At 43.4% G+C, this 22,843-nt stretch overlaps 1 protein-coding gene and 1 pseudogene across 1 annotated transcript; both read left to right on the top strand.

The window, feature by feature from the left end:
- Positions 1-963: 963 nt before the first annotated feature.
- On the top strand, positions 964-10,809 carry LOC135541988 (nuclear ubiquitous casein and cyclin-dependent kinase substrate 1-like). Its single transcript, XM_064968532.1, has 8 exons — positions 964-1,270; positions 6,664-6,713; positions 6,813-6,909; positions 7,115-7,161; positions 7,323-7,472; positions 7,550-7,696; positions 7,971-8,129; positions 8,296-10,809. The coding sequence occupies exons 1-8, from the start codon at positions 1,254-1,256 to the stop codon at positions 8,577-8,579; spliced, it is 951 nt and encodes a 316-aa protein (XP_064824604.1). The 5' UTR covers positions 964-1,253; the 3' UTR covers positions 8,580-10,809.
- A 5,301-nt stretch (positions 10,810-16,110) lies between these two features.
- On the top strand, positions 16,111-22,621 carry LOC135541989 (solute carrier family 45 member 3-like; annotated as a pseudogene).
- The last annotated feature ends 222 nt before the right edge of the window (positions 22,622-22,843 follow it).

Consider the following 22,843-nt stretch of genomic DNA (forward strand, 5'->3'; position numbering starts at 1 on the left):
TCTTTATTCTAATTCTAAATGTTCTCTATTGAAATTAATTACATTATCATTTCTAGTGCTCTGTGGCTGTGTAGCGGAGGCGAAATGCAGGTAATGGAGGCCTTCTAGCAATTAATGGATTCATGTCCTTGGAGATCCACAATAATTCCAGCTCCTCACTTTGCTATGGAGGGAGAAAAACATATACGTGAAATAGATACTACACATATTCTAACAATCAAACAGTCTCAGCACAATCCTCTCATTCATCACGAGACAATCTCTTCAAAGGTCAAGGATATTTGTCAACAAAAGCTATGAATAAAGACAGTATCAGAATACCCCCCTCCAAGCTGTATTGTCATCAGTATAACATTAAGGCATTTATTGTAGGCACAGTCCATGTCCCTCACCTTCAAATACTGACAGGGAAAAGCTATACTGTTGATGTTGCCTAAAACCTGATGTATATTTTTCTGTTTCAAATTCTTTGCATTTAACATCAGATAGTTGTTTGGAAATTCTGATACTGGCGAGGAGGGTATTACTCTGTACTATTTTTCAAACAGTAGAACCAAATTTATACCTGACTGTCTTCTGTGCAATTAAGCTTACTATTTAGTGCCTGGGGATACAGTGTCAGCACCCCAAGCCCTCCTCAGTGGAAAATAAAATAATTACAAATGCATAGCCTTCTATAGACACTCATGTAACTCACTACATGCTGGCAGGCCACGCATATTTCCCAATAGAAAGTTACGTTGTGGTCATTTCGAACACAAATTCGGGCAACTTGCATCCACACTGAGGGCCTCTTTTTGTTTTCTTAGCAGTGCATTCTCAACCTATCTTTGAAAGGGGGGAGGGTAAATGGGTTGAACCACTGGGTTTGATGAGCAACTTAAACATCCAACCAAAAAGTAAATTATCATTCAAACTGCCCAATGGAAGCTTTGGAGTGTTGATGCTCTCCTCTCAGCGGCGACGATGGGCGGTCTTTTATGCCAAGGGCCACTGGTTAGGTTGCGCATAGGCTGCAGTTTCAGTTTGTTTTATTCACCATTTTGAGTAGCTGAAGGTAAAAAATTAAACTAAAATCGCGTTTGGAAGACAAATCGTTGCCTTAGATTTAGTTTTACGCTGTAGCCGGGGCGTTGGAGTTGGAAGGTCTCGTTGCGCCCTTTGGAGTTGCAGAGCGGGACGATTTTGTTTTTATTTTTCTAGATTTCCTTTCCCCTTTCTTACATTCTTAACCTCTACAGTATTTCTGCAAAATGTCAAGACCAGTGAGGTAGGTTTTTCCTAATATGTCCTCCGCTGAGGCTGCACGGTGTGCACGTTGCCTTTCGCAGGCAACACGCACGTCGCTACCATGTTGTGCATTTTAGTCACCGTTGCGTTTATTTGATTAAACATTTATGTATATGTTTTTTTTTCTTGTCGTGCACGCACTTGATAGTATGATTCCTTACTATGTGGAATGTTCGCCATGGTTAGATTGAAATGTCTGTATTGCGCGTACCTTTGCGTGTGTGCGTGCATCTGGTGCAAATCATGCCTAAAAAACGATCCAACGCGAACATAATTTGGTGCACTAACCATATGTTTTGTCTGATTTACCATTGTTTTATATGTCCCTGGACTGTGGCATGGCCTGGTCTTTTGCGTGAAATTGGAAGGAGACAGACTGGGGAATATGGCTACCCATTCATCCACGGGAGACTCTGAAAAGCTAATAAAAACCAGGGCTAGAGGTAGACATCAGCTCATGGTATGTGCTATTGTTAGCGCGCAGCCTTGCGACGTCTGCACTAACTCCATTTAAAATGCAATTGTCGTATATTATATCTTTATTACTAGGGAACAATTACATTTAAAAAGGCCGAAGACAGCCTTGTTGGTTTTCAGTGAAAACGCGGTAGGAGAAGGGGAGAGCGGAGGAACTACATTTTCACTGATGGCAGTAAATGAACACTGGAAGTGTGTCAGAGGGGGCGGAGTAGCTTTAGAAGTCACCACACCCCCCATGCCTAGCTCTTCACTGCCTGAAAAGACCGAAAGGGTCGCATTTGAGCGAAGAAAAAAAATCGTCTTTGTATCTCAAGATAACCACCAACAAATGGACGATACTTGTTGATACAATGTAGCATGCTATCGGAAACGAAGCACGCGCCAGCCGAATGTTGCAACACTGTAACCGCAAAGAGCCGATTTAACTCAACGGTTTATGATTTGTGCGGCGACTAGTGTGGATGGCAGAGGTCACATAAAATTACGTTTTAATATATATAAAATACATATTTCAGGCCCCAATTATACTGAACAATGTCGTGTGTAACTGCGGGGTATTTTGGGTGCTGAAATCAGTCGTTTGTACATTTGACACCGGTCCAGTCTGCCCACACTAGTCGCCCCTGTTTATTTGGCTTCCACAAACAATGAAACCGATATTGCGCCCACTGATATGCCAAAAAAAAGTAGCAATGTGGCGTCGCAGGTAACCCAGGCTCTATTCCTTCCAGGTAATTCGCGGGTCCCAGTCCCTCGATATTTAGTCTCATTGCGGTCACTGTTCTAGTGGTGGTCAGCTTTCGGCCTGTCTGTTGCAAGGTGGCGACGGGGCCTGGCCTTGCAATCTAACCGCTTGTAAAATTATTTATTGCACTGAGTACTCTTCCTCGCTCCCATTAGCTAATTTAACCATGTGTGGGACTGTTAGCCTATACTACTACAATAAGGGTGCTTCCAGTCACTATTGTGTTTTGGGAGGTCAGGGTGGTGGAAAAATATTGAGCATGGCCTGTGGTCAGCAGTGTGTCACCTGAAGTGCAGATGCAAAACTTTGGTTTTAGAAGTGGGGGGCATAACCTGACAGGGGTCCTCCCACAGAATGTTCTTGGGCATCTAATATAACCATTTTGCGGTCACTTTAATTGTAATTAAGCGTATAATATGTTTCTGAACATTTCAACATGAATGTGGATTCTACCATGATTACAGATAATCCTGAATGAATCATGAATAATAATGATGAGTGAGTAGATGTGGGCTCCTGAGTGGTGCAGCTGTCTAAGGCACTGCATCTGTGTCCCTACAGTCCCTGGTTCGAATCCAGGTGGTCACAATTGGCCCAGCGCTGTCTGGGTTTGACTGGGGTAGGCCGTTATTGTAAATAAGAATTTGTTCTTAACTGACTTGCCTAGTTAAATAAAGGTTATTTGTTTTTAATACCCCCTGTAGAGCTGTTTTTCTCACCATCACAATAACAGGGGGGGTTAGAATTTGAAGGGGTATTATATTTGTGCATCTAACTTTCTCACTATCATTCGGGTTGTCGGGTAATCATGGTAGCATCCACATTCATGTGTGTTCATAAGTGTTTAGGAACATTCTATTCTTATTTACAATAAACATGACTCCAAAATTACAATACATTATTTACCATTCATTTCAATTGGGCACAAAATAATCTGAAACAACCAAAAACAAACAGCAAATGCATCCAACAAATGTGTGGAGTCACAAGCTTGATGTAGTCATTGTGTGCTATGAATGTGGGACCCAATACTTTTTACTATTAATACACATACAAGTGAATTTGGCCGAAATACTTTTAGTCCCCACCCATTTTAAGGGACCATGTATAACAAGTGCTCTAATTTCTAAAGGGTCTCCCAATACAGATGAATATACCCCCTCAAATTAAAGCTAACAGTCTGCACTTAAATGTCATTGTCATTGTTTGATTTCAAATCCAGACTTGGGAGTATAGAGCCAAAAGAAGAAAACATGATTAGCTGTCCCAATAATTGAGGGTACTGTAATTCATATAGTCCTAATAGTACTGTATAGCCTTTTTAAGTTGTGCACACTATATAGCTGGATTGCCCTGTCCTGCCCCTAGGGATCCACCACCCTGCAGCGCCCCAACTCAGCACACCCCACTCAGCTTTAGGATCTTAGTGAAACATTCATTAACCAACAGTACGGCAAACCCCCAGGGCCATGACTGGGCAGCCCAGCAGTTAGGGATTGCCTGAATAGGTATCTCCACTTAAGTGGGCATGTTTTCTAAATGGACTCCTTTTGTTGTACAGTATTTCATATAAGGCACCAAGACTTTATGAAAGTTGCACAGTATACCTTTAATCTTGTAATGGATCAAATCTAGTGATACAATACATTTCTGCCATCCATTGTGGGAGGATAACCAACCTTCCAATTAATGGTAATGCATTTCTGAGCCACTATAAATGCTAGATTACACTTCTGATATGTCTCCAGTATCAACATTTCCAAGCAAACAAAAATGGCGGGAAGGGAGAATCTGTAAAGATGCTGAATTCAGCCAGCCTTCACAAGAGCATAACATGTGCAGATATGTCCCCTTTTTGTGTTTTACACCTCCAGCAGAGGAATTACATTTGAGTCCATGATATTCAGTTTAATTGGCATATATGAATCAAGTCCAATTTTATTTGTCACATGCGCTGAATACAACAGGTAGACCTGTTGGCCTGTAGACCTTACAGTGAAATGTTTACTTACAAGCCCTTAACCAACAATGCAATTTTAAGAAAAATACAAAAAATAAATAAAAGTAAAAAATAAATAAAGAGCAACAGTAAAATACCAATGCCCAGGCTTTATACAGGGGGTACCGGTTAGTCGACGTAATGGATGGTCTTATAAGCTCAGAAATAAATGACTGCAGTTTATGAACATAACTGGGCATTCCAACATATTTGTATCCATTCATTATCATTAATAGTGTCTTCCTCACATTTTTGTTTTGTGTCATTGGAAAAAGCCTATCAACCATTGATACAGTTTGGAAATCAACTTTTGTCAGACTGCCTGAAACTATTTAAATCTTCTGGCTTGTCCAGTGTTAGACGCAAAGAGATAATAAAGTGGCGAGGTGGTCTAAGGAACTGCATCTCAGTGCTAGAGGCGTCACTACAGACACCCTGATTCGAATCCAGGCTGTATCACAACTGGCCATGATTGGGAGTCCCATAGGGTGGCGCACCATTTGCCCAGCGTTGTCAGGGTTTAGCCGGGGTAGGCCGTCATTGTAAATAAGAATTTGTTCTTAACTGACTTGCCTAGTTAAATGGAAATGTAACCTGCAAAAGTTTGCCTCTGCACAGTTTGACTGGTTGTCTGACCCTGCTGTTTCTAATAAAAACTCACACTGCTCTGTCAAATGTCAGAATGTCGGTCTTCAATCATTTGGCTGCAGGTTTCATCGTTTGATTCAGGTCTAGTGTGATTGAGGCAAAAATAATAGCTGAAGTTAGTGAGCTAGCTAGCTAACATTAGCCAACTTTTGGCTAGCTCTAATGGTACACCGGCTAGTTTTCACCAGCTAAGTTAATTTACTTCTGTTGAAACAGGACAAAACAAAGGCTACAAAACATTTCCATGCACACAACAGCTGTTAGCTGCTAGCTATCTGTCAGGTAGCAGTATCTAAAGCTGAACTGGCTGTGGTAGCAACTAGTTTGCTAGCTAGTAAATTCACTTCAGACAGAACTTCAGTCGAGAGGGATTGAAACATGTAACGCATTAGTAGTGTAACTGACATGTAACATTAGCTAACTCAGCACCGGAAATAAATATTTTTTTCCTGTTATGTCAAACAGCAGTTACCTTGCCAGCTACATCAGTCAAATAAAAGTAGCCAGTTTTTGTTCTGCTTGCTTTTACAAGTCAGAGAAAACACACACAGACAACAGCTGCCATTCGCACATTCTGTGGTGTCCATCTTAAATCCAGGCAGCTCAAACTGCCAAACAGCCTATCTGACCACTCTTAAGGCAAAGATGCCACTTTTTGTATCACAGTGCAATGAGGTGGTGGTGGGGGGGGGGGGTTCAACCATTCTACTCATCCATATTCCCAAATGAGCCCTTGAAACTGGAGAAGTGGGACACCAGTTTACTCAAACTCTCTGTCTGTGTGAGGGAGCTTGATTATTAAAACGCATGCAACACATGCTGCTGAGTGTGGTAGAATAGAGGGAGCTGAGATTTGATAACCCCGTTGCTCCTGAAATCTTTGGCTGCATTCTGACACATTATCCTCTTACTAGAGATAAGAACCATATAGAGTTGGGCATTTTATATGAACCGGATGGGGTTAGTGTTATGTTTGTCTAATCTCTAATCTGAAGACTTCTGTTCGTTTCTAGGGCCAATGCCAATCACACAATCAGTGGGCTAGCATGGTCTTGAGTCACCACCACAAGATATTTTCAGGCCAATATTCCAGCTAGCACGGTATTGTTCAGAGCAGCATGATTTTGTGAAAAGCGTATTTGTGAATTAGTAGAACTAGGTAGGCCTACATAGCTAACATTATATAATTGGGCCCATCTGGACTCACATAAAGCATTGGACATTCAAAAGACATTTATCTTTAATCTACCCTGTGTGTTGAGATTGGTGCAGATGAATAGCCCCATTAGACTATTAATTTGTACCCTTTAGCCTTATTGTGTCCTCTGTGTGGAGAGGGCTGAGTAAGATGACTGGGTCACTCTGACAGCATGTAACCTGTACGGCAGTGAAAGGCTGTGACGATTATTATTTCTGCATGTTTTGTCCTACAACGACAGTCTTCCTAACTGACTAGAAACAGGAAAGGAAATTTCTGATTGGCTGTTTGTTTACTTCACAGGAACAAGAAGGTGGTGAATTACTCCCAATTCCAAGAGTCTGATGATGCAGGTGGGAGGGCAAGAGAGAGTGTGTGTGTGTGTGCAACTGCAACCCCTCTCCTCTGTAGCTAAACTGTGAGTGTGTAACCCCCTTTCCCTTCCCTTGTAGATGAGGAGTATGGGAGGAACTCAGACAAGCCTAAGAAGCCTCGTGCGGCTCCTCGTGAGGTGAAGCGCAAGCGTTCAAAGAACTCTCAGGAGGACAGGTGAGCCCAGAGAAGAGCAGCACAAGGCTGAATCCGAACTCGCACTTCAGTGAACATCTCACGCTGTCGTCAAGCATTATTTCGAAATACGAGCTGAGGGCTCAACTCAAGATTAAGCGGTTCTATAATATCCGGCCTTGATGTGTAGAGGAACTGTATCTGCCTCCTTTGGTGCTTGTTGCTCAGTTGTTGTTTTTGGTTTCAGTGAGGATTCTGATGATAAACTCTCAAAATCAAAAAATGATTCAGCAGGTAAGCCATTCTGGTTGATTAACAATATTATGTTTGTTAAATCTTCATTTCTGATAAATGTATGATGCTAAGGTTATAGGGGTTTGGGCTATTGAAAGGGGACTAGGGATAGGAGATGTTTTGGGACTGTGCTAGTGGTGAATGTTTCTGTTTGGGTGCAGATGACTTTGGTAGTGATGAAGGCAACGACTTTGGAGAGGAGGATGACGAGGATGGAGGGAGTGACTTTGAAGCTAAACGAGGGAAAAAGGGAAAAACAGCCAAGGTGGCAAAGCCCACTAAGAGGACACCCAAGAGAAAACGACCTGCAGGTAAGACTCATGCACTGAGGTGTGTGTGTACCAGTTATAATGACTGTTATAACCTGACTACGTCTTTCTGTGTGTAGATGACAGTGATGAGGAGGTGAGTCGTAAGGTGCGTACGGTGCGCCAGGCTGCCACCAAGGCAGTGTCCAAACAGAGAGAGATCCTGCTGGGAGACGGGGGCAGCGAGGACGAGGAACGCGAAGACAAAGAGGAGGCCTTCCCAGACCGTAAGTCAATCGCTCTACACTATAGTCCTACTGACACAACCACAAAAATGTGAACTGAAACTTTAAGTTATCCACACAGCACTGAGCAGACCTACATGGATCGTAAGTCAACCACTCAGTATTACATTGAGCATATATCAACCACAGTGCTTTACAAACTATAAATAAACCACATGAATGGCTTTCATGGAGCGTAAATTAAACCAATATGGAAAATGACATTTGTCAGGTGAAATGACCAATAATCACTAGCTCGTCCCCCTCTCCTCTCTAGCTGATGAGTCGGGCAGTGATGAAGACTTCATGGTTGAGGATGATGATGATAGTGACTACGGCCGCTCCAAGAGCAAGAGGAGCAGCAAGAAGGTGATCAGACGGAGCAGGCCGGAGAGGAAGGAGAAGAAATCCCCCAAACCAAGACTAAAGGCCACCGGTAGGACTGCTCACTATGAATCAATCACCCATATCCTTCAGAACTAAAAGCATAGGTTGTTGTACAGGCTGTTTTTCGATAAAGTTTTTGTATCCTCCCAGCCTCAAAACATAATTGAATGAATGTGTATCCCTAACTGTGTGTGTGTGCGCCTCTCCTCTCCCAGTGACCCCCAGCCCAATGAAAGGAAAGGGTAAAGGTCGCTCAAGCGCCGCCAAGGCCCCGGAGAAGAGCTCGCCCAAAGAGGAGGAAGAGGAGGAGCCAGAGAGCCCTCTGGAAGAGGAAGAAGAAGAGGAGGAGGAGGAGGTGGTGAAGAAAGATTCCTCCCCCGCTCCCAAGAAAACTAAGGAGGTACCTGGGAAGGAGAAGAAGGAAAAGGAAGACGCAGAAGAGGAGGAGGAGGAAGAAGAGGACGGTTCGGAAGAGGACGCGCCCTCTGGGGAAGACTAGCCCCACAGAAGTTCCACCTCTCTCCCCTTCCACATCTTTCTCTCTTAACCTAACGTTTTTTGTTTTGTTTCTCTTGGTTTAGAGGGTTTTATTTCAGTTTCCGTGGTGGCCTGGCTCAATGGCTTGAACCTCGTGGTGTTGTTGTTTAGTGTTAGTTTTTATCTTCCCCTAATGAATGAATGACTGACTGAGGACAGTGTCTGTGCATGAGAACATGTATACCACCATATGGCTGTGAGGGATGGAAGGAAAGAACATGTGAGATTTGACTCTCTGTCCCATCCACCCCATCACTGTCCGCTCTGCTCAGCTACACCTCCACTGGCTCACTTTTCCTTGCATTTCTCATCTCCTTCTCTGCAGTGACTGCATTAGTCTTTCCTACACAAGTCTGTGTGAATATCAGAAAACAGTTTCTTTCGGCTTTGTTAGTTTGCCTTTCTGAGAGCTCAGTGTTAGTATGGATCCGTCCTCGACAGTCGCTTGGTGTGTAGAGTCGTTAGTTTTCTCTCTGCAGGTGTGTGTGTGTGTAAGTGGGCCTTCTATAAAAAAATACACTTTCTACAGCCATTTTCTTTCTACTCCTGTCTCCGTCCCCTCTCCTCCTCAAGTAATCTCTGGTCTGACATGACTGGATAGGTGCAAGCAATGTAGTGTAACCCTTGCTTTTGCCTATCCAGTAGTGTTAGATCAGGGATTACTAACTGAGCCCTGGGTTTGTTCAGCCAGTCTGGGTTAGGGTCTCCCTCTCCCATCCTGGTTTGTCAGTGGACTGCTGGTGTTCAATCAAAGCACTTTATTCACTGTGCAACACTACCCATTGGTTCAGTCGGAACCCGCCGCTGACGAATCAGAGAGGGCCACACTGGAGACTCTTGAGGGAGGATATGATGTCTGTGTTTCCTGTCTATTTCCCTGTATCTAGATTGCCCTCACTGAGGTACTCGGCCAACTAACCCCATAGCACTGTGCAGACAGACACTGTGCTTTTGAAACTCTCAAACACAACACGTTTTAGCAGGACGGTTTTTATGGTTGTTATTTTAATGTTAATTTAGTTGAATTAATGCTCTGTTATATTTCCCCCTACTCTGAGGTTATGCCCTGGTCCTGTGTCAAGGACCGTCAGTTTAACACATACACAAAGCTTGTTTTGTTATTGAATATGTAACGGTTCAGTAATGTGCTAGAAGGAACAGAGTTGAAGATCACTGCTTTGCAGTAGCAGTGTGTTATTGTGCTTTAGACAGAGTGAGTGCTCTGAGCTTCTGCTATGAGCTGTAAATGGTTAATGATGTGGTGATTGAGGGGGTCATGGAAGCAGGTCCTGGATCAGCCCTCCGAGAACCTCTTCTTCATGTGTCTTTGCCGTGTGCTGGTATTACTGCAGTGCAAGGGTGTGATGGAGCACACGCTCAAGGGTTTGGTGTTTCCTCACCCTATGCCCTCTTCCTTTGGTTTGTGGTTCAGAGATGTTAGATGCTTTGAATGCCTCTGCTGGGCATGATACATACACACAGAACATCCTCTCTTGTTCAACCCTTTGTGCCAGGCAACCCCAAGCTTTTTTAAATTGAATTGAGTGGGTTTTTTGTTTTTGAGTCCCCAAATACATTTTTTTTTTTTTTTTTTTTTTTTTTTTTTGGTTTGCTTTACTTCTCTATTCAGATTTTTTTGTAATGTTTGTTTTTTAAGAAAAGAAATAAAATTTATCTTGATTTTAAAGAAAAGTTGACCCTATCCATCTGTTTTTCTGCTGTGTTATAACTGTCTGGGAGAGCAGACCCAGCAATCCCTCCTTTCTGTTCCACTCACTTCCTTTCTCTCATTCTATTATCATCTCCTGCTCCTTCACTCAGTTCATACTCACTCCCTCTTTCACAGAAGCTTGATGCCAGCTAATGTTTTGCTCCACAACCAAGAAACACTAGCTGTATTTCCCCTACTCTGCCCTGCAGAGATCTGATATGACTGGATAGGTGACAACAATATGAAGGAATATAGGTCAAACCACTGCTTATGCCTTCCTGGTTGTTTCTGATCTGCAAATGGTGCAGAGGTGAGAGACAGCATGAAATGAGTGCTGTTTTTCAACTCCCTGGGTTGAAAAACTTTTGAGCCAAACCTATGGTATCAGAAAGTGTTCTTGGTCTATATGGATTCATTATTGTTTTAGCTGAGAATGAACTCTACCAGTTATTAAAACGAGTTTGGATGCTTAAAGATTGAATCTGTTTCTTCTTGCCTTATTTTCCCTTGGTCCTGCTGAACTAGAGAAGGCACTGTGTATGGTGTGATACATGTGGATTGGAGGGGATTTTATTGTGTTTAGGGTGAATACTAAACCAATCCCTAGCCCCCTAATCCTCAGACAATCCTGTAGATCTGAAATGATTCCACCCAGTCTGCAGTACTGCTTAGGGCATTAGGGGTCACTTTGAACTTCAGCAAATGACTGCTCTGCCTCTGGTGATGACCAACCGAAGCCATAGATCTGACATAGAAAAAGAGGATGAGGAGGGGGGTGTCTGACATGTAATCAAATAAAAGACCTAGCTGACTAAGATCGAAGCTTTCATACCAGGGGAGGACTGTATGTATATATTTTGTTAGCCTATCCTTCAGGCCCAATGATGTGTTCTGACCAATACCAAATCACTCAAGACCCCAAGACTGCAAACACATGCCCTAGAAGCTGTTTGAGCAGACCCAAGCTGACCCTGGTTCTGGTGCACTTTCACTGTTACCCTCTTGACTGCAGTGGATATGTTTATTTGCCTAATTCCAAACTGACCCCTAGCCCTTTGACCATATTGAGTATACCTATTCAATCCTTTTCTACACAAAGGCCTTGGGGTTAGGAGTTCATTTAGATTGGTCATCTTAGGATAGGGCTTCTATCATATTCCTGAATGTCACTGAATGCTTGTACTGTAGGGGGTTTCTGTGTTCAGGCAGCAGGGGCTCCAACACAGGAATATGAGATCCATACTGCTGGGCTTTTTTTATGCTCGATAACCGAATGACTGTCACTGGTGTCCCAGGTCTGAATCAGGCCCTTAGTAGAGGGGAAGGATGAAAACAAGCAGTGCTCTGGACCTCCAGGCCCAGGTTTGAATCCCCCTGTTTAACATGAAGACATAACCATGATAAATCATGGATTTGCTCTTACTTTCCTATGCTTTCTTCAGTATCCCTGCATTTCTATTGCTTTTCATTAATATTTTATATGTAGCTTACATTTACATTGCTAGTACAATTTAAGCAAAATTGTGATTCTTACAGGTGATGGAGCCGAGAAGCTTTTGTCAGTGGTGTGGAAAGGGAACGTTGAACTGTTGAATCTTTTGCATGTTGTGGAAAAGTGAGCAGTGATGAAGAAAACAATATTGTGGTCTTACAAAATATTAACGGCAACAATGATGTTGACGATGTTTTGGTTTCCCGGCTTCTAATAAAGGCAACCTACTTTTTATATGGATTTAACTAGTTGTTTTCTGATGTCGACCTCTGTGTTTTATGTGTGAGTGATGTGGGGCCCATAGAGTCATAATACCCACAAAACCTAGCGGTCAAACAAGGAAATGGTTCCCATCATTTTTCCCATAGGGGATTTTAGAAATGCTTACAATAAGGCCAGTGTTTTGTGTAGGCTTACCCTGGTGTGACATTCTGATAACCATGTAAATGTCTCACGGACAAGGTGACTTTTATTAATATATTTGCCTGTATTTACCCGACACAAATTAAATGCTAATTAGCTGCTAATGTGGCTATCATAAAGAACTACAAATGTCATGATGATCTGGACGAGACTGCCAAATCGAGCCAAAGGTAAGATTCTCTGGATGAATGCCTTATGCAAGTTTTAAATTGAAACAATACCTGTTAGCAAAGGTGTCAGCTAGAGATGCTGTGCAGGAGGTAGCTTGCAGGGATTTGTAGTCTTGCATGCCTACTTTTATGCTAATTAGAATGTTTGAATCTGAGAGTAAATAGTGCCTAATATTTTTATAAAAGTCACCTTGTCTGAGAGAGATTTACACGGTTATCAAAACACTGCATGAAACACTGCCCTTATTTAAATGTTTTCTAAATTCCCTATAGGATAAATGAATGGTGGAAAAACAATTGGAACCATTTCCCTGTTTGACCGCTAGGTTTTATGGGTATTATGAACCTTCACTGCGGGGCTCTATTCCAGGAGACTTTTTCTCCAAGGGCCCAACCTCGGCACTACACACTGTTAGCCACAAAGTGGCACTGTTTCCATGCAGTCTACGGGTGCATCACAGTAATCTAGTCTCGTGGCCTCATCCCCTTCTTTAACACTCATTTGTAGTCACAGAATAGGTGAAAACAATATGGTAGATTCCCACTGGAAATATCACCTTTCTAGTCATCAGTACAGATGAAGGGAAGGAGAGGAGACAAGAAGAGCAAACCACTGTTGAGTAGACGATTGAGATGCACACTATCAATAGACTAGAATCCTCTATGCCCTGCCAATCTGAATCATTCAACTTGATTGAACAATAATGAAACACAAACATCTGATTGGCAGCTGCAAATTTGTTGGTGGACATTTCACATCAATAGGACTGGACATAAAGAGGGCATTCCACTATACAGAAGCTCTGCTTTTGCAGACAATGTACCGGTATGTCAATCATTCTGTTATCATGGCCTATTAATATCAAATGTTTTGTGCATATTGATATGGAAAGTATTTTGTTATCTCACTTACTTTTTCCCCCCAAATGCAATTGCAGTAGACAGTCAGGCAGACTGTTACATATTAATTTGACTCAGCTACAAAACTTGGAAGCATCTCCAAGTACGCACACTGTCTCCACGACCTCTGCAGAATGAAGCTGCAGGTTCAACCACTGGAGTTTAAAAGGTACAGTAACCTTCAACGCATCTCTAATGTTGTAGAGTTTGATGCGGTGTGGATATACTGCACTTCAGTCAGTCAGTTAACCTAGAGCTCAAACAGTCTATCATTTTACTGGCAGCCATTTTGTTCTTCATTAGTTTTGATGTATTGTTTGCGATCTTGGTTTATTAGGCACAGTTTTATAATGCTTTAGCCTATACACTGTAGAAAACATTATGAACATCCTACTTTTGTAGGCCCGTGGACCTTATTGTTTTAGGGGAGGGGGACTCAGTTGTGTTCTCAACTTACTGTTGAGAGTTAGAAAAATAGAATATACAAGGTGCTATTTCAAAAATGTGGTTGTGCATCAGCAGTCACTCAATTAGTCCATGTCAGCAGAACATTCTTAGATTGGTAACATTTTTTTACTGGATGTGGGTACGCAGACCCACGAGCCACTGTGGCCCCTCAGGATGAATTGTTTTTTTGTTGCACCCACCCCCATCAAAGTTGCCCTCCCCTTCATCTACACTGATTGAAGTGGATTTAACAAATTACATCAATAAGGGATCATAGCTTTTACCTGGATTCACCTGGTCAGTAAGTCACGCAAAGAGCAGTACACTCACTGTATAATGTTTTGACATTACGATTTCCAGAATGAGCTCTTGTCTGTGAATGAGGAACTAAAAACAGGTGTTTTATAACAACTTTGTGAGCAGACAAGGTGGGCTAGTATTCAAAATGAATGTGAGTTGTGCTCATTTCACACGTAGGCTATAACTACAGTCATGTGGACTATTATAGGCTGTACAATTTTTCCATATGAATGTTGGCAAATATATTGAGATGAGTGAAATGTTTTGCTCAGACAGTGGCTCGGCCATCCATCATCTCTGCTTTTCCTAACTCTCAGATTTTTCAGTCTGTCTTGATTTAATGGCATTTGTAGCTAGTGTAACAGTATAGCTTCCGCCCCTCTCCTCGCCCCGAGCTGGGCTCGAACCAGGGACCCTCTGCACACATCAACAACTGACACCCACGAAGCACCGTTACCCAACACTCCACAAAAGCTGCTGCCCTTGCAGAGCAGGGGGAACCACTACTTCAAGGTCTCAGTGCAAGTGAAGTCACCAGTTGAAACGCTATTAGCGCGCACCATCGCTAACTAGCTAGCCATTTCACATCGGTTACACTCACCCCCCTTTTGACCTCCTCCTTTTCCGCAGCAACCATTGATCCGGGTCAACAGCATCAATGTAACAGTATCACTTTAGTCCGTCCCTAGCCCATACTCTATTAGCGTGCACCATCGCTAACTAGCTAGCCATTTCACATCGGTTACACTAGAGAGTGCCAGACCTCTGTCCTTTCTCATATAGCCAGAATGTCACAACTCAGAAGATGCACTTTGGACTACAGTGGTGTATCTAAACACTTCACTGCACATTGGGGGCTGATATACTGGCCTATGTTCACACTGATGAAACCTCAGGGTGCTGTGAACAAGTTATCCCTCTTTCCTTTTTGTGTGGAGGGGGTAAACACACACACGCAGACATGAAGAGGCCTGCGTTGCTACACCCATGCTTCCAGTTAACTTACTTTGTTTGTTTGTGTGACTGACCTCATGTGCTGATTCCCCTTCTCCTCTTTAACACTGTGAATGCCTAATTCAGCACTTTTAATTGCTGGCGCATGAACACTTTGATGTGTTTTTCTCCTTCAAAGTGCTTGTTTCAGCTTGAGCACTGTCATGATTTGCCCTACTACATGACTCATTTCTCTGCTCATGTTAAGCATTTCTTGATTATCCTGACATGAACAGTATACATGTCCATCTGGGATTTCTGTGCCAGTCAAAGGTAGTTGTGGCTCAGAGCTGTGTTTCTTTTGTAACATAAGAACTATTAAATCCCTCTCATTTTGGATTTATTGAAGCAGTGACCTCTGACTGACTGTCCTAGTGGTTTAGGTTACTTACCTGTTGTTGTCACTGATACGCTTCGCTGGCAGGTGTGGGACCGGGATGTGATTCTCAGCTTTATGGCTGCCTCAGTAAACAGTCACTCCGGGCATGCTGTGTAGTGACTGACTGACAACTGCTTTACCTCTCTGCTGGGATATAATCAGGTCTTTAAACTGAGAGTCAGACACAAAGAGTCTGTCTGTTTTTACAACAGTGGTCACCAACCCTGGTCCTGGAGAGCTACAGGGTGTGTAGGCCTTTGTTACAGTCTAGCACTAGTCAAACAATCATTATGACCGTGATTCTTTGAGTCAATTGTGTTGGGCTGGAACAGAAGTTGTGTTGGGCTGGAACAGAAGTTGTGTTGGGCTGGAACAGAAGTTGTGTTGGGCTGGAACAGACGTTGTGTTGGGCTGGAACAGAAGTCTGCACACCCTAAAGCTCTCCAGGACTAGGGTTGGAAACCATTGTCCTAAGCGATGTGTTCCTAGGAGTATGTGTCCTAAGAAGTGTGTTTTCTACTATTAGTGACAGCCGCTGTTCTGCTTTTGGCTGACACTTTCTTGTGGTAGTTAGCCCAGTCCCTACAAGTCAATTCTCCAGGACATGTAATGGGAATGCTGATATTCCAGTTCCCAACCTGAGCCTGGCACTCCTGACAGCTCCCACGTCAGCTGAAGACAGGTGTGTTACCTCACCTCAGGTGCGACACACATCACAACAGGTGTGTTACCTAGGTCAATTTCTGATTGAGGACTTACTTCCTTCTGAGAGTTGACAGACATAGGCACATGAGGAGTGGACAGAAACAGCTCTACGAGTGACCCAGAGGAACGTTAGACTGTGAGTTTTGTAGTGATGGATTAGACCATACTTAACAGAATTGAAGAAGTGTTAGCTATAAAATGTCTTTATTCATTTAATCATTTAAGTGTGGGAATTAGAAATGTCAAGATGTTTTTTAATAGATAATTGATTTACCTGTATAAAAGTAATGAAATGACAGAGAGCTTACTGTGAAATCTTATTATATATACGCTACCGTTCAAAAGTTTGGGGTCACTTAGAAAACGTAGAAAATGTTTTTGAGAGAAAGGCAAAACATTTTGTCCATTAAAATAGCAAATTGATCCGAAATACATTGTAGACATTGTTCATGTTGTAAATGACTATTGTAGCTGGAAAGGCTTATACAGAGGGCCATTATCGGCAACCATCACTCCTGTGTTCCAACTGCACGTTGGACATGACAGGACTATGTATATTCCTCATTTAATTTGTCAAGTTGTCTCAATTGTGATGCCAAGTCTTTATAAGTCAATGTCTTGTTCCTGATATAACTCTGATAGCTTTATCTAGACACAGTACACTAGGTATCCACGTATTGTGTCAGGGTTTGATTGCATTGTGTGTGAGGTGAGCTGGCAGCCAGGCTGAAAGAGGAGGACACACCTCAGTGTACACACTGTAGGATAGCTCACACAAACAATCTTATCTCTGTGAAATGTCAACGGCGTATTGAGCATACCTGCAAGCTTTTTATTTTCAAAGCCTTTTATATTTAACTCAGCTTGTGTCATGCTGATTTAACTTTTTTGTGACCCTCACAAACAACTTTGCAGACGACCATGTAAAACCCTCAAATGTTACTTTAAAAAAGCAGCACCACACTGTCAACAGGGCTCCCGAGGGCCCCCCGAGTGGCGCAGCGGTCTAAGACATTTTATACGCAAGATGCGTCACTGCAGTCCCTGGTTCGAGCTCAGTGCTTATTATTGAAAAAGTCTAAATCTGACTTTTGGCATATAATGTTAATGATATGTTAGAGAAAGGCCATAATGACTGATTCAGAACATGAATAATCCTATTTGTCTTGGTAAAATGCATTTTATAACATAAGGAAGTGAAATTTAATCTACTGATGAAATGACCGAGCTGATCCACAGAAGTATCACACACACACACACACACACACACACACACACACACACACACACACACACACACACACACACACACACACACACACACACACACACACACACACACACACACACACACACACACACGTGACGCTCCCACATTGGATCAACTGTGAATCCTTTCCCTCAGTTCTTTAAAGCAGACATTTCTATCTGCACCAATGTGTTGAATGTTAATGGTCAGATGACTGAAGGTACATAAAACTGGCAGGGTGTATGTACACAGTGATTTATTTGATTCCTTCCTGGAAAGCTACAGTATATTCCAGCTCACCTGAAGTGTCTTATTTGAATATATCACATCTTGGAATCTTAATCAATCGTTTTCCATCCTGTTTTCCCTGCTAGTTACAGGATGAGGCAGATAGATAAATGGAACCCTGCTTTCCCCCCTCTTCTCTGTCATAAGTGTTAACTCCACACCTGTTTATAACCAGTTTATTCCAGTGGTTACTAAAGATTCAGCATTTGTGACCCATCTAAAGCCCAAGTCCAGGCCCACTAGTAGGGAAACACATGTATAAATGATTGTAGAAATCATTTGGAAGCTTGTTGCATCCAGTATGACTTATGATATTTTATCCTTTATCATGCTGTGACTATTCATGTTAGCCTGTTCTCTCTTACTTCTCCCAGGGCCCATGTTTCCATGTGTGGATTTCTCTGTTGATTGGCAGAGTTGAGTTAACTACACCTACACTCACCAGGCATGACCACAAAACTGGAACCCTTTATCTTCACTGACCCTTCTCTACTACCTCCATAGGACAGAGAGAAATAGACGGAGCTAGACATACAACTCTCCCACTATCTCTGTCTGCCAGAAGTGCAATGTGAGTACAGACAACACTATACATGGGGAAGCCATCCAATCAGCTATCTTGTCTGTTATCCACTATCTTGAGTAAAGAGACATTGGGACCTCCGGACAGCAGCATGGGACACAAACACCAGCCTCCTTTCACTCTGCCCCACGTACTCATTTACATACGCAGGTCACTCAAGGACTACCCCCTGTAAGCCTAGACCCTTAGATTACATGGATAGAGAAGAGCATTCTGTCCTGTCCACACAGTCACTATAAACTCCTGTATCACAGTTGTCTCAGAAACTGTGTGAGAGAGACAGAAAGTAGGGGATAGACCAGAGAGTGAGATAGATAGATATAGAGGTATAGACAGAGGAAGCTTCTTTGAGTCATGCAGGGCCGTGTGTATCAGCTGTTGCTGGTGAATGCTTTGACCTGTGGTCTGGAGGTGTGTATGGCTGCAGGGACCTTCTACATCCCCCCTCTACTGCTGCAGGCCGGCATGGAGGAACGCTACATGACCATGGTGCTGGGTGAGTCAACACTCCTTGACCATATTGTCATTCTTGAATGACTGTAGTGTGAACACTGTATGACCATGGTTTGAATAAATTATTTGTTCTTCAGCTCTGAAGTAGATCTCCTTCTCTTCCTTCCTGTTCTCTCTCTCTCTCTCTCTCTCTCTCTCTCTCTCTCTCAGGAGTGGGTCCAGTTCTGGGTTTGATCTTCGTGCCCATGATCGGTTTGTATAGTGACTCGTGGCATGGACGCTTCGGTCGGCGGCGGCCATTCATCTGGCTACTTTGTGTGGGGATTCTGCTGGGCCTGCAGGTGATGCCCCAGGCCTCTCACCTAGCTGCCTTGTTCTACCCACAGCACCCCCGCTGGCTGGAGAGGGTCCTGCTGGCGGGGTCAGCCTGTCTGCTGGAGTTCTCTGGGCAGGTAGAGCAGAAAATATATTGTTAAATAGTATAAATACACTAGTGCTGTATCTGTATCTGGGTTAGGCCATTATTGTAAATGCAAATTTGTTCTTAACTGACTTGCCAAGTTAAAAAAAGGTTAAATAAAAAAACAAATCTGATTGAGTTGGAGTGAAGTAGTTTATGGGCTTGTAATTGCTGTAGTTTACCGGAATTTTGCTTAGGTAGCATTGTGATATAGATGTTTCTGACTATATTTAAATTCTTGATTTGAATTCAAATGGTCTTTTTTGCTCCTTACTGTGTGTGTGTGTGTGTGTGTGTGCGTGCATGCGGTGTTTATAGAAGCTAAATGACTGTTGTGATCCACAGGCCTGTTTCACTCCGCTGGAAGCTCTGATCTCAGACCAGTTCCCAGGAGAGGAGGAGAGCAGAAGGGCCTTCTCTGTCTATTCAATGATGATCAGCCTGGGAGGATGCCTGGGGTACCTCTCTGTCTCTATCTATTGCTCTCACTCGCTCTCTATTCCCTAAAGATCAGCCCCAGGTGCTGCCTGGGGCAGGGTAACTCTCTCCATCTCTCTGAGATAGTGAATTGGACAGAGATCATATCATAAAAGAGACCAGAGTCCTCCTGTGATATCCCTCTCTGTCTCATCCTAGGTACCTGCTGCCAGCCCTGGACTGGAGCCATGCCCCGACAGCAGCCTACCTGGGCGGCCAGGAGGCCTTCATCTATGCCCTGCTCACCCTCATCTTCCTCACCTGCCTCCTCAGCACAGTCTTCATCTCAGAGGAAAGATACACCAGAGGGGGAGAGACAACTAGGAAGGATCTTAGTGTTAGCTCCGCCCTAAGCCGATACTGTGCACACTCCTTGCTGCCGCGGCCTCAGTGTGTGCGGCTGGCGGTGGGGCGGAGTGTGTCGCTGTGTGTGTCGGCGCTGCCACGCATGTACAGTGTGTGTATGCACGTGCCGGCAGTCATACGCAGGCTGTTTGTAGCCGAACTGTTCAGCTGGATGGCTCTGATGAGCTTCATGCTGTTCTACACAGACTTTATGGGAGTGGGGCTGTACCGGGGAGTACCCAACGCTACACCTGGAACACAGGAGAGACTACGATACGATGAAGGTAGGATGGACAGACTTTTACTTGATTATTATCTTTTCATTTACCACAATGTTTGCAGCAAATTTGTCTTCTCCTTTTTTCCTTTTCACTCCTTATCTTAAACTCTTTTAACATTTTCATATTAGATTGTCAATGCATCCATTTCAATACACTCATACACCTACTTTCCCCCGTATCTCCCCAGGTGTGCGCATGGCGAGTGTGGGTCTATTCCTGCAGTGCCTGACCTCAGTGATCTGCTCCATCCTGATGGAGCGTTGGATAGTGTTGCTAGGCACCCGGGCTGTGTATGTTAGCAGTGTGGTCCTGCTAGCGTTAGCTACAGCTGTGATGAGTTTCTCAAAGAGTGTAGTGATGATCACTGTCATGGCCGCAGCTACTGGATATACCTTCTGTGTGCTGCAGGTCCTGCCCTACACCCTGCTGTGTCTGTACCACTCTGACAGACAGGTGAGACAGATTACCACTACTTGTTCTGACAGGGAAGTGATCACAGTAGATAAACCCAATCCCACCCTCTTCTCTCTATCGCTCTCTCTTCTCCATCTCTCTGTCTTTTCCTCCCATCTCTTTCTTTCTTTCTTTCTTTCTTTCTTTCTTTCTTTCTTTCTTTCTTTCTTTCTTTCTTTCAGGTCTTCTTCTCCAGTTCCAAATCCAGACCTTCTCACCCAGGAGATAGTGATGACCACATCCACTCCAAGCCCCTTGTTCCCCCTGACTCCGTCCACATCCATGGCAACAGGTATCCAGAGGGGTCAATCTCCCCGGGGCTCCCCTTCTCTCTTCCTCCTCCACCTCCCCCCACGTGTTCCTTCCCCTGGAGAGAGGAGAGCCCATACCCCTGCCCTCTCCCCTGGAGAGAGAAGGAGAGCCCATACCCTTGCCTCAGAGAGGGATGTGTCTAGACATGGCTATCCTAGACAGTGCCTACCTGCTTTCACAGGTAAACACTAAAGCTAGGTTCTACAGGTTAGACCAGTGAACAGACGAGTGTGTGTTATTTGCCTCAACAATAATGGTTATTCTATTGTGTTCTGTTCTCTGGCCAGGTGCTGCCTGCTCTGTGTCTGGGCTCCATAGTACAGCAGTCTCACAGTGTCAGTGCCTATATGGCCTCAGCCTGCTCCCTCAGCATCATGGCCATGCTCTGCTCCACCTGTGTCGTCTTCACACGCAGTGACCTCCACAAACTCACAGGGTCAAAGGACAGCGCTCCAACACTGACGGGGCTAAAGAGTTAACCCATTGCGGATGTATCTGTGTTGTGGAATTGCAGATTTCTATTGGATTTTGTCTGTCCATTATCATCGAATGGAATCCGGTATGGAATCCTGTAGATTGCAAAATATGCCATCTGACTCCTCAAATGCATCAGGGGTTAAAGAACCAAGGGTGGATGATTGCAGTCCTGATATCAGCACCTCTCAGACTGCCTGAAAGGACAGGTACTTCTTGTTTAGTGTGCTGGCACAACAAAGAGAGTAGGTCAATCCTGGGAAACACTGTAATGGACAGTAAAAAAGTTTTCCTTCCTAGATTGGTCACCATATATGCTGGTCACAGATGCTTCAAGATATCAGGGGGAATACTGAGAGAGGCTACTGTTCCTCTGACACAATAAAGGAGGATAAAGTGATACTGCTTATTGCCATGTCTGAAATGTATTATGTTTGCTATTGGTTACTGCAATCTAACATGTTTCAAAGTACACTTTGTTCACTGCTATAACTAAAATGTTGCATGATTGCTATCTAAGGCCATGAAAGTATTCTGAAGTCTGTTGTGCATTTGTGTATAGTAAATTTACTGGATGTATGTATTTATGTGAGCCCCAGGGCCAGAGGGAAAGTTGGGGTATGACTCCCACTCTGCTATTTGCATTGGGGTTGAGGGGTAAGGAGGAGAGGTGATGTGTTTGTGTGTGTGTGTTTTCCCCCCCATGTTTCCATGGTAATGATAAATCCTGGTGTGTGTGTGTTTGGGGGGGGGGGACTCCTCTCAGTGTGTCTGATCCAATGACGTATATAAATCCTTGACTGACGATGCTATGTATTGGCCATTGAGAGGCTTTGAAGCCAGTAGGCCATATTGGCATTTCCCAGTAGGAGCAGTCCTCCATAGAGATGAATGGAATTCTACAGTATTTCAATTAAATGTTTCAAGGACAAAATTACATTACATTTAAGTATTTTGTTGTCGTACTGGGGACAGTAATATTAGTACCAAAACAAACTTTACGGTAAATGTTTTATATTTTTTCATTTTTTATCTTTGTTTAGCGCACATAATATATTTAAAAGTATGCATTCAGGTGTCTGTAATAGAATAAACATGTCAATTGAGGAGTGCCATGGTGGCTGTCCGGTGGCTTCTATACAGCACCAGGGTTTTTAAACATCATTGGTCTGATCCGATCCTGCTGTGCTCTCTTGCTAGGGAAGCTATCTGGATCCACTCTCATAAGGAGTGCCATATGTAACATAGTACAGTTAAATACAGTACAATATGAAGATTGGTGATTTCTATGAGAGAAGCAGTTTTAGCCAATCACACTTGTAGGTGACTTT

This window comes from Oncorhynchus masou, chromosome 6 (genome assembly GCF_036934945.1).
Source record: "Oncorhynchus masou masou isolate Uvic2021 chromosome 6, UVic_Omas_1.1, whole genome shotgun sequence".
In the NCBI taxonomy this organism is placed as follows: domain Eukaryota; kingdom Metazoa; phylum Chordata; class Actinopteri; order Salmoniformes; family Salmonidae; genus Oncorhynchus; species Oncorhynchus masou.

What these genes read in the sequence shown, in the direction of transcription:
- LOC135541988 (XM_064968532.1), top strand. An exon ending in CAAGAGAAAACGACCTGCAG is followed by an intron (nt 7,473 to 7,549) that starts GTAAGACTCATG and finishes TTCTGTGTGTAG; the next exon opens with ATGACAGTGATGAGGAGGTG. An exon ending in AGAGGAGGCCTTCCCAGACC is followed by an intron (nt 7,697 to 7,970) that starts GTAAGTCAATCG and finishes TCTCCTCTCTAG; the next exon opens with CTGATGAGTCGGGCAGTGAT.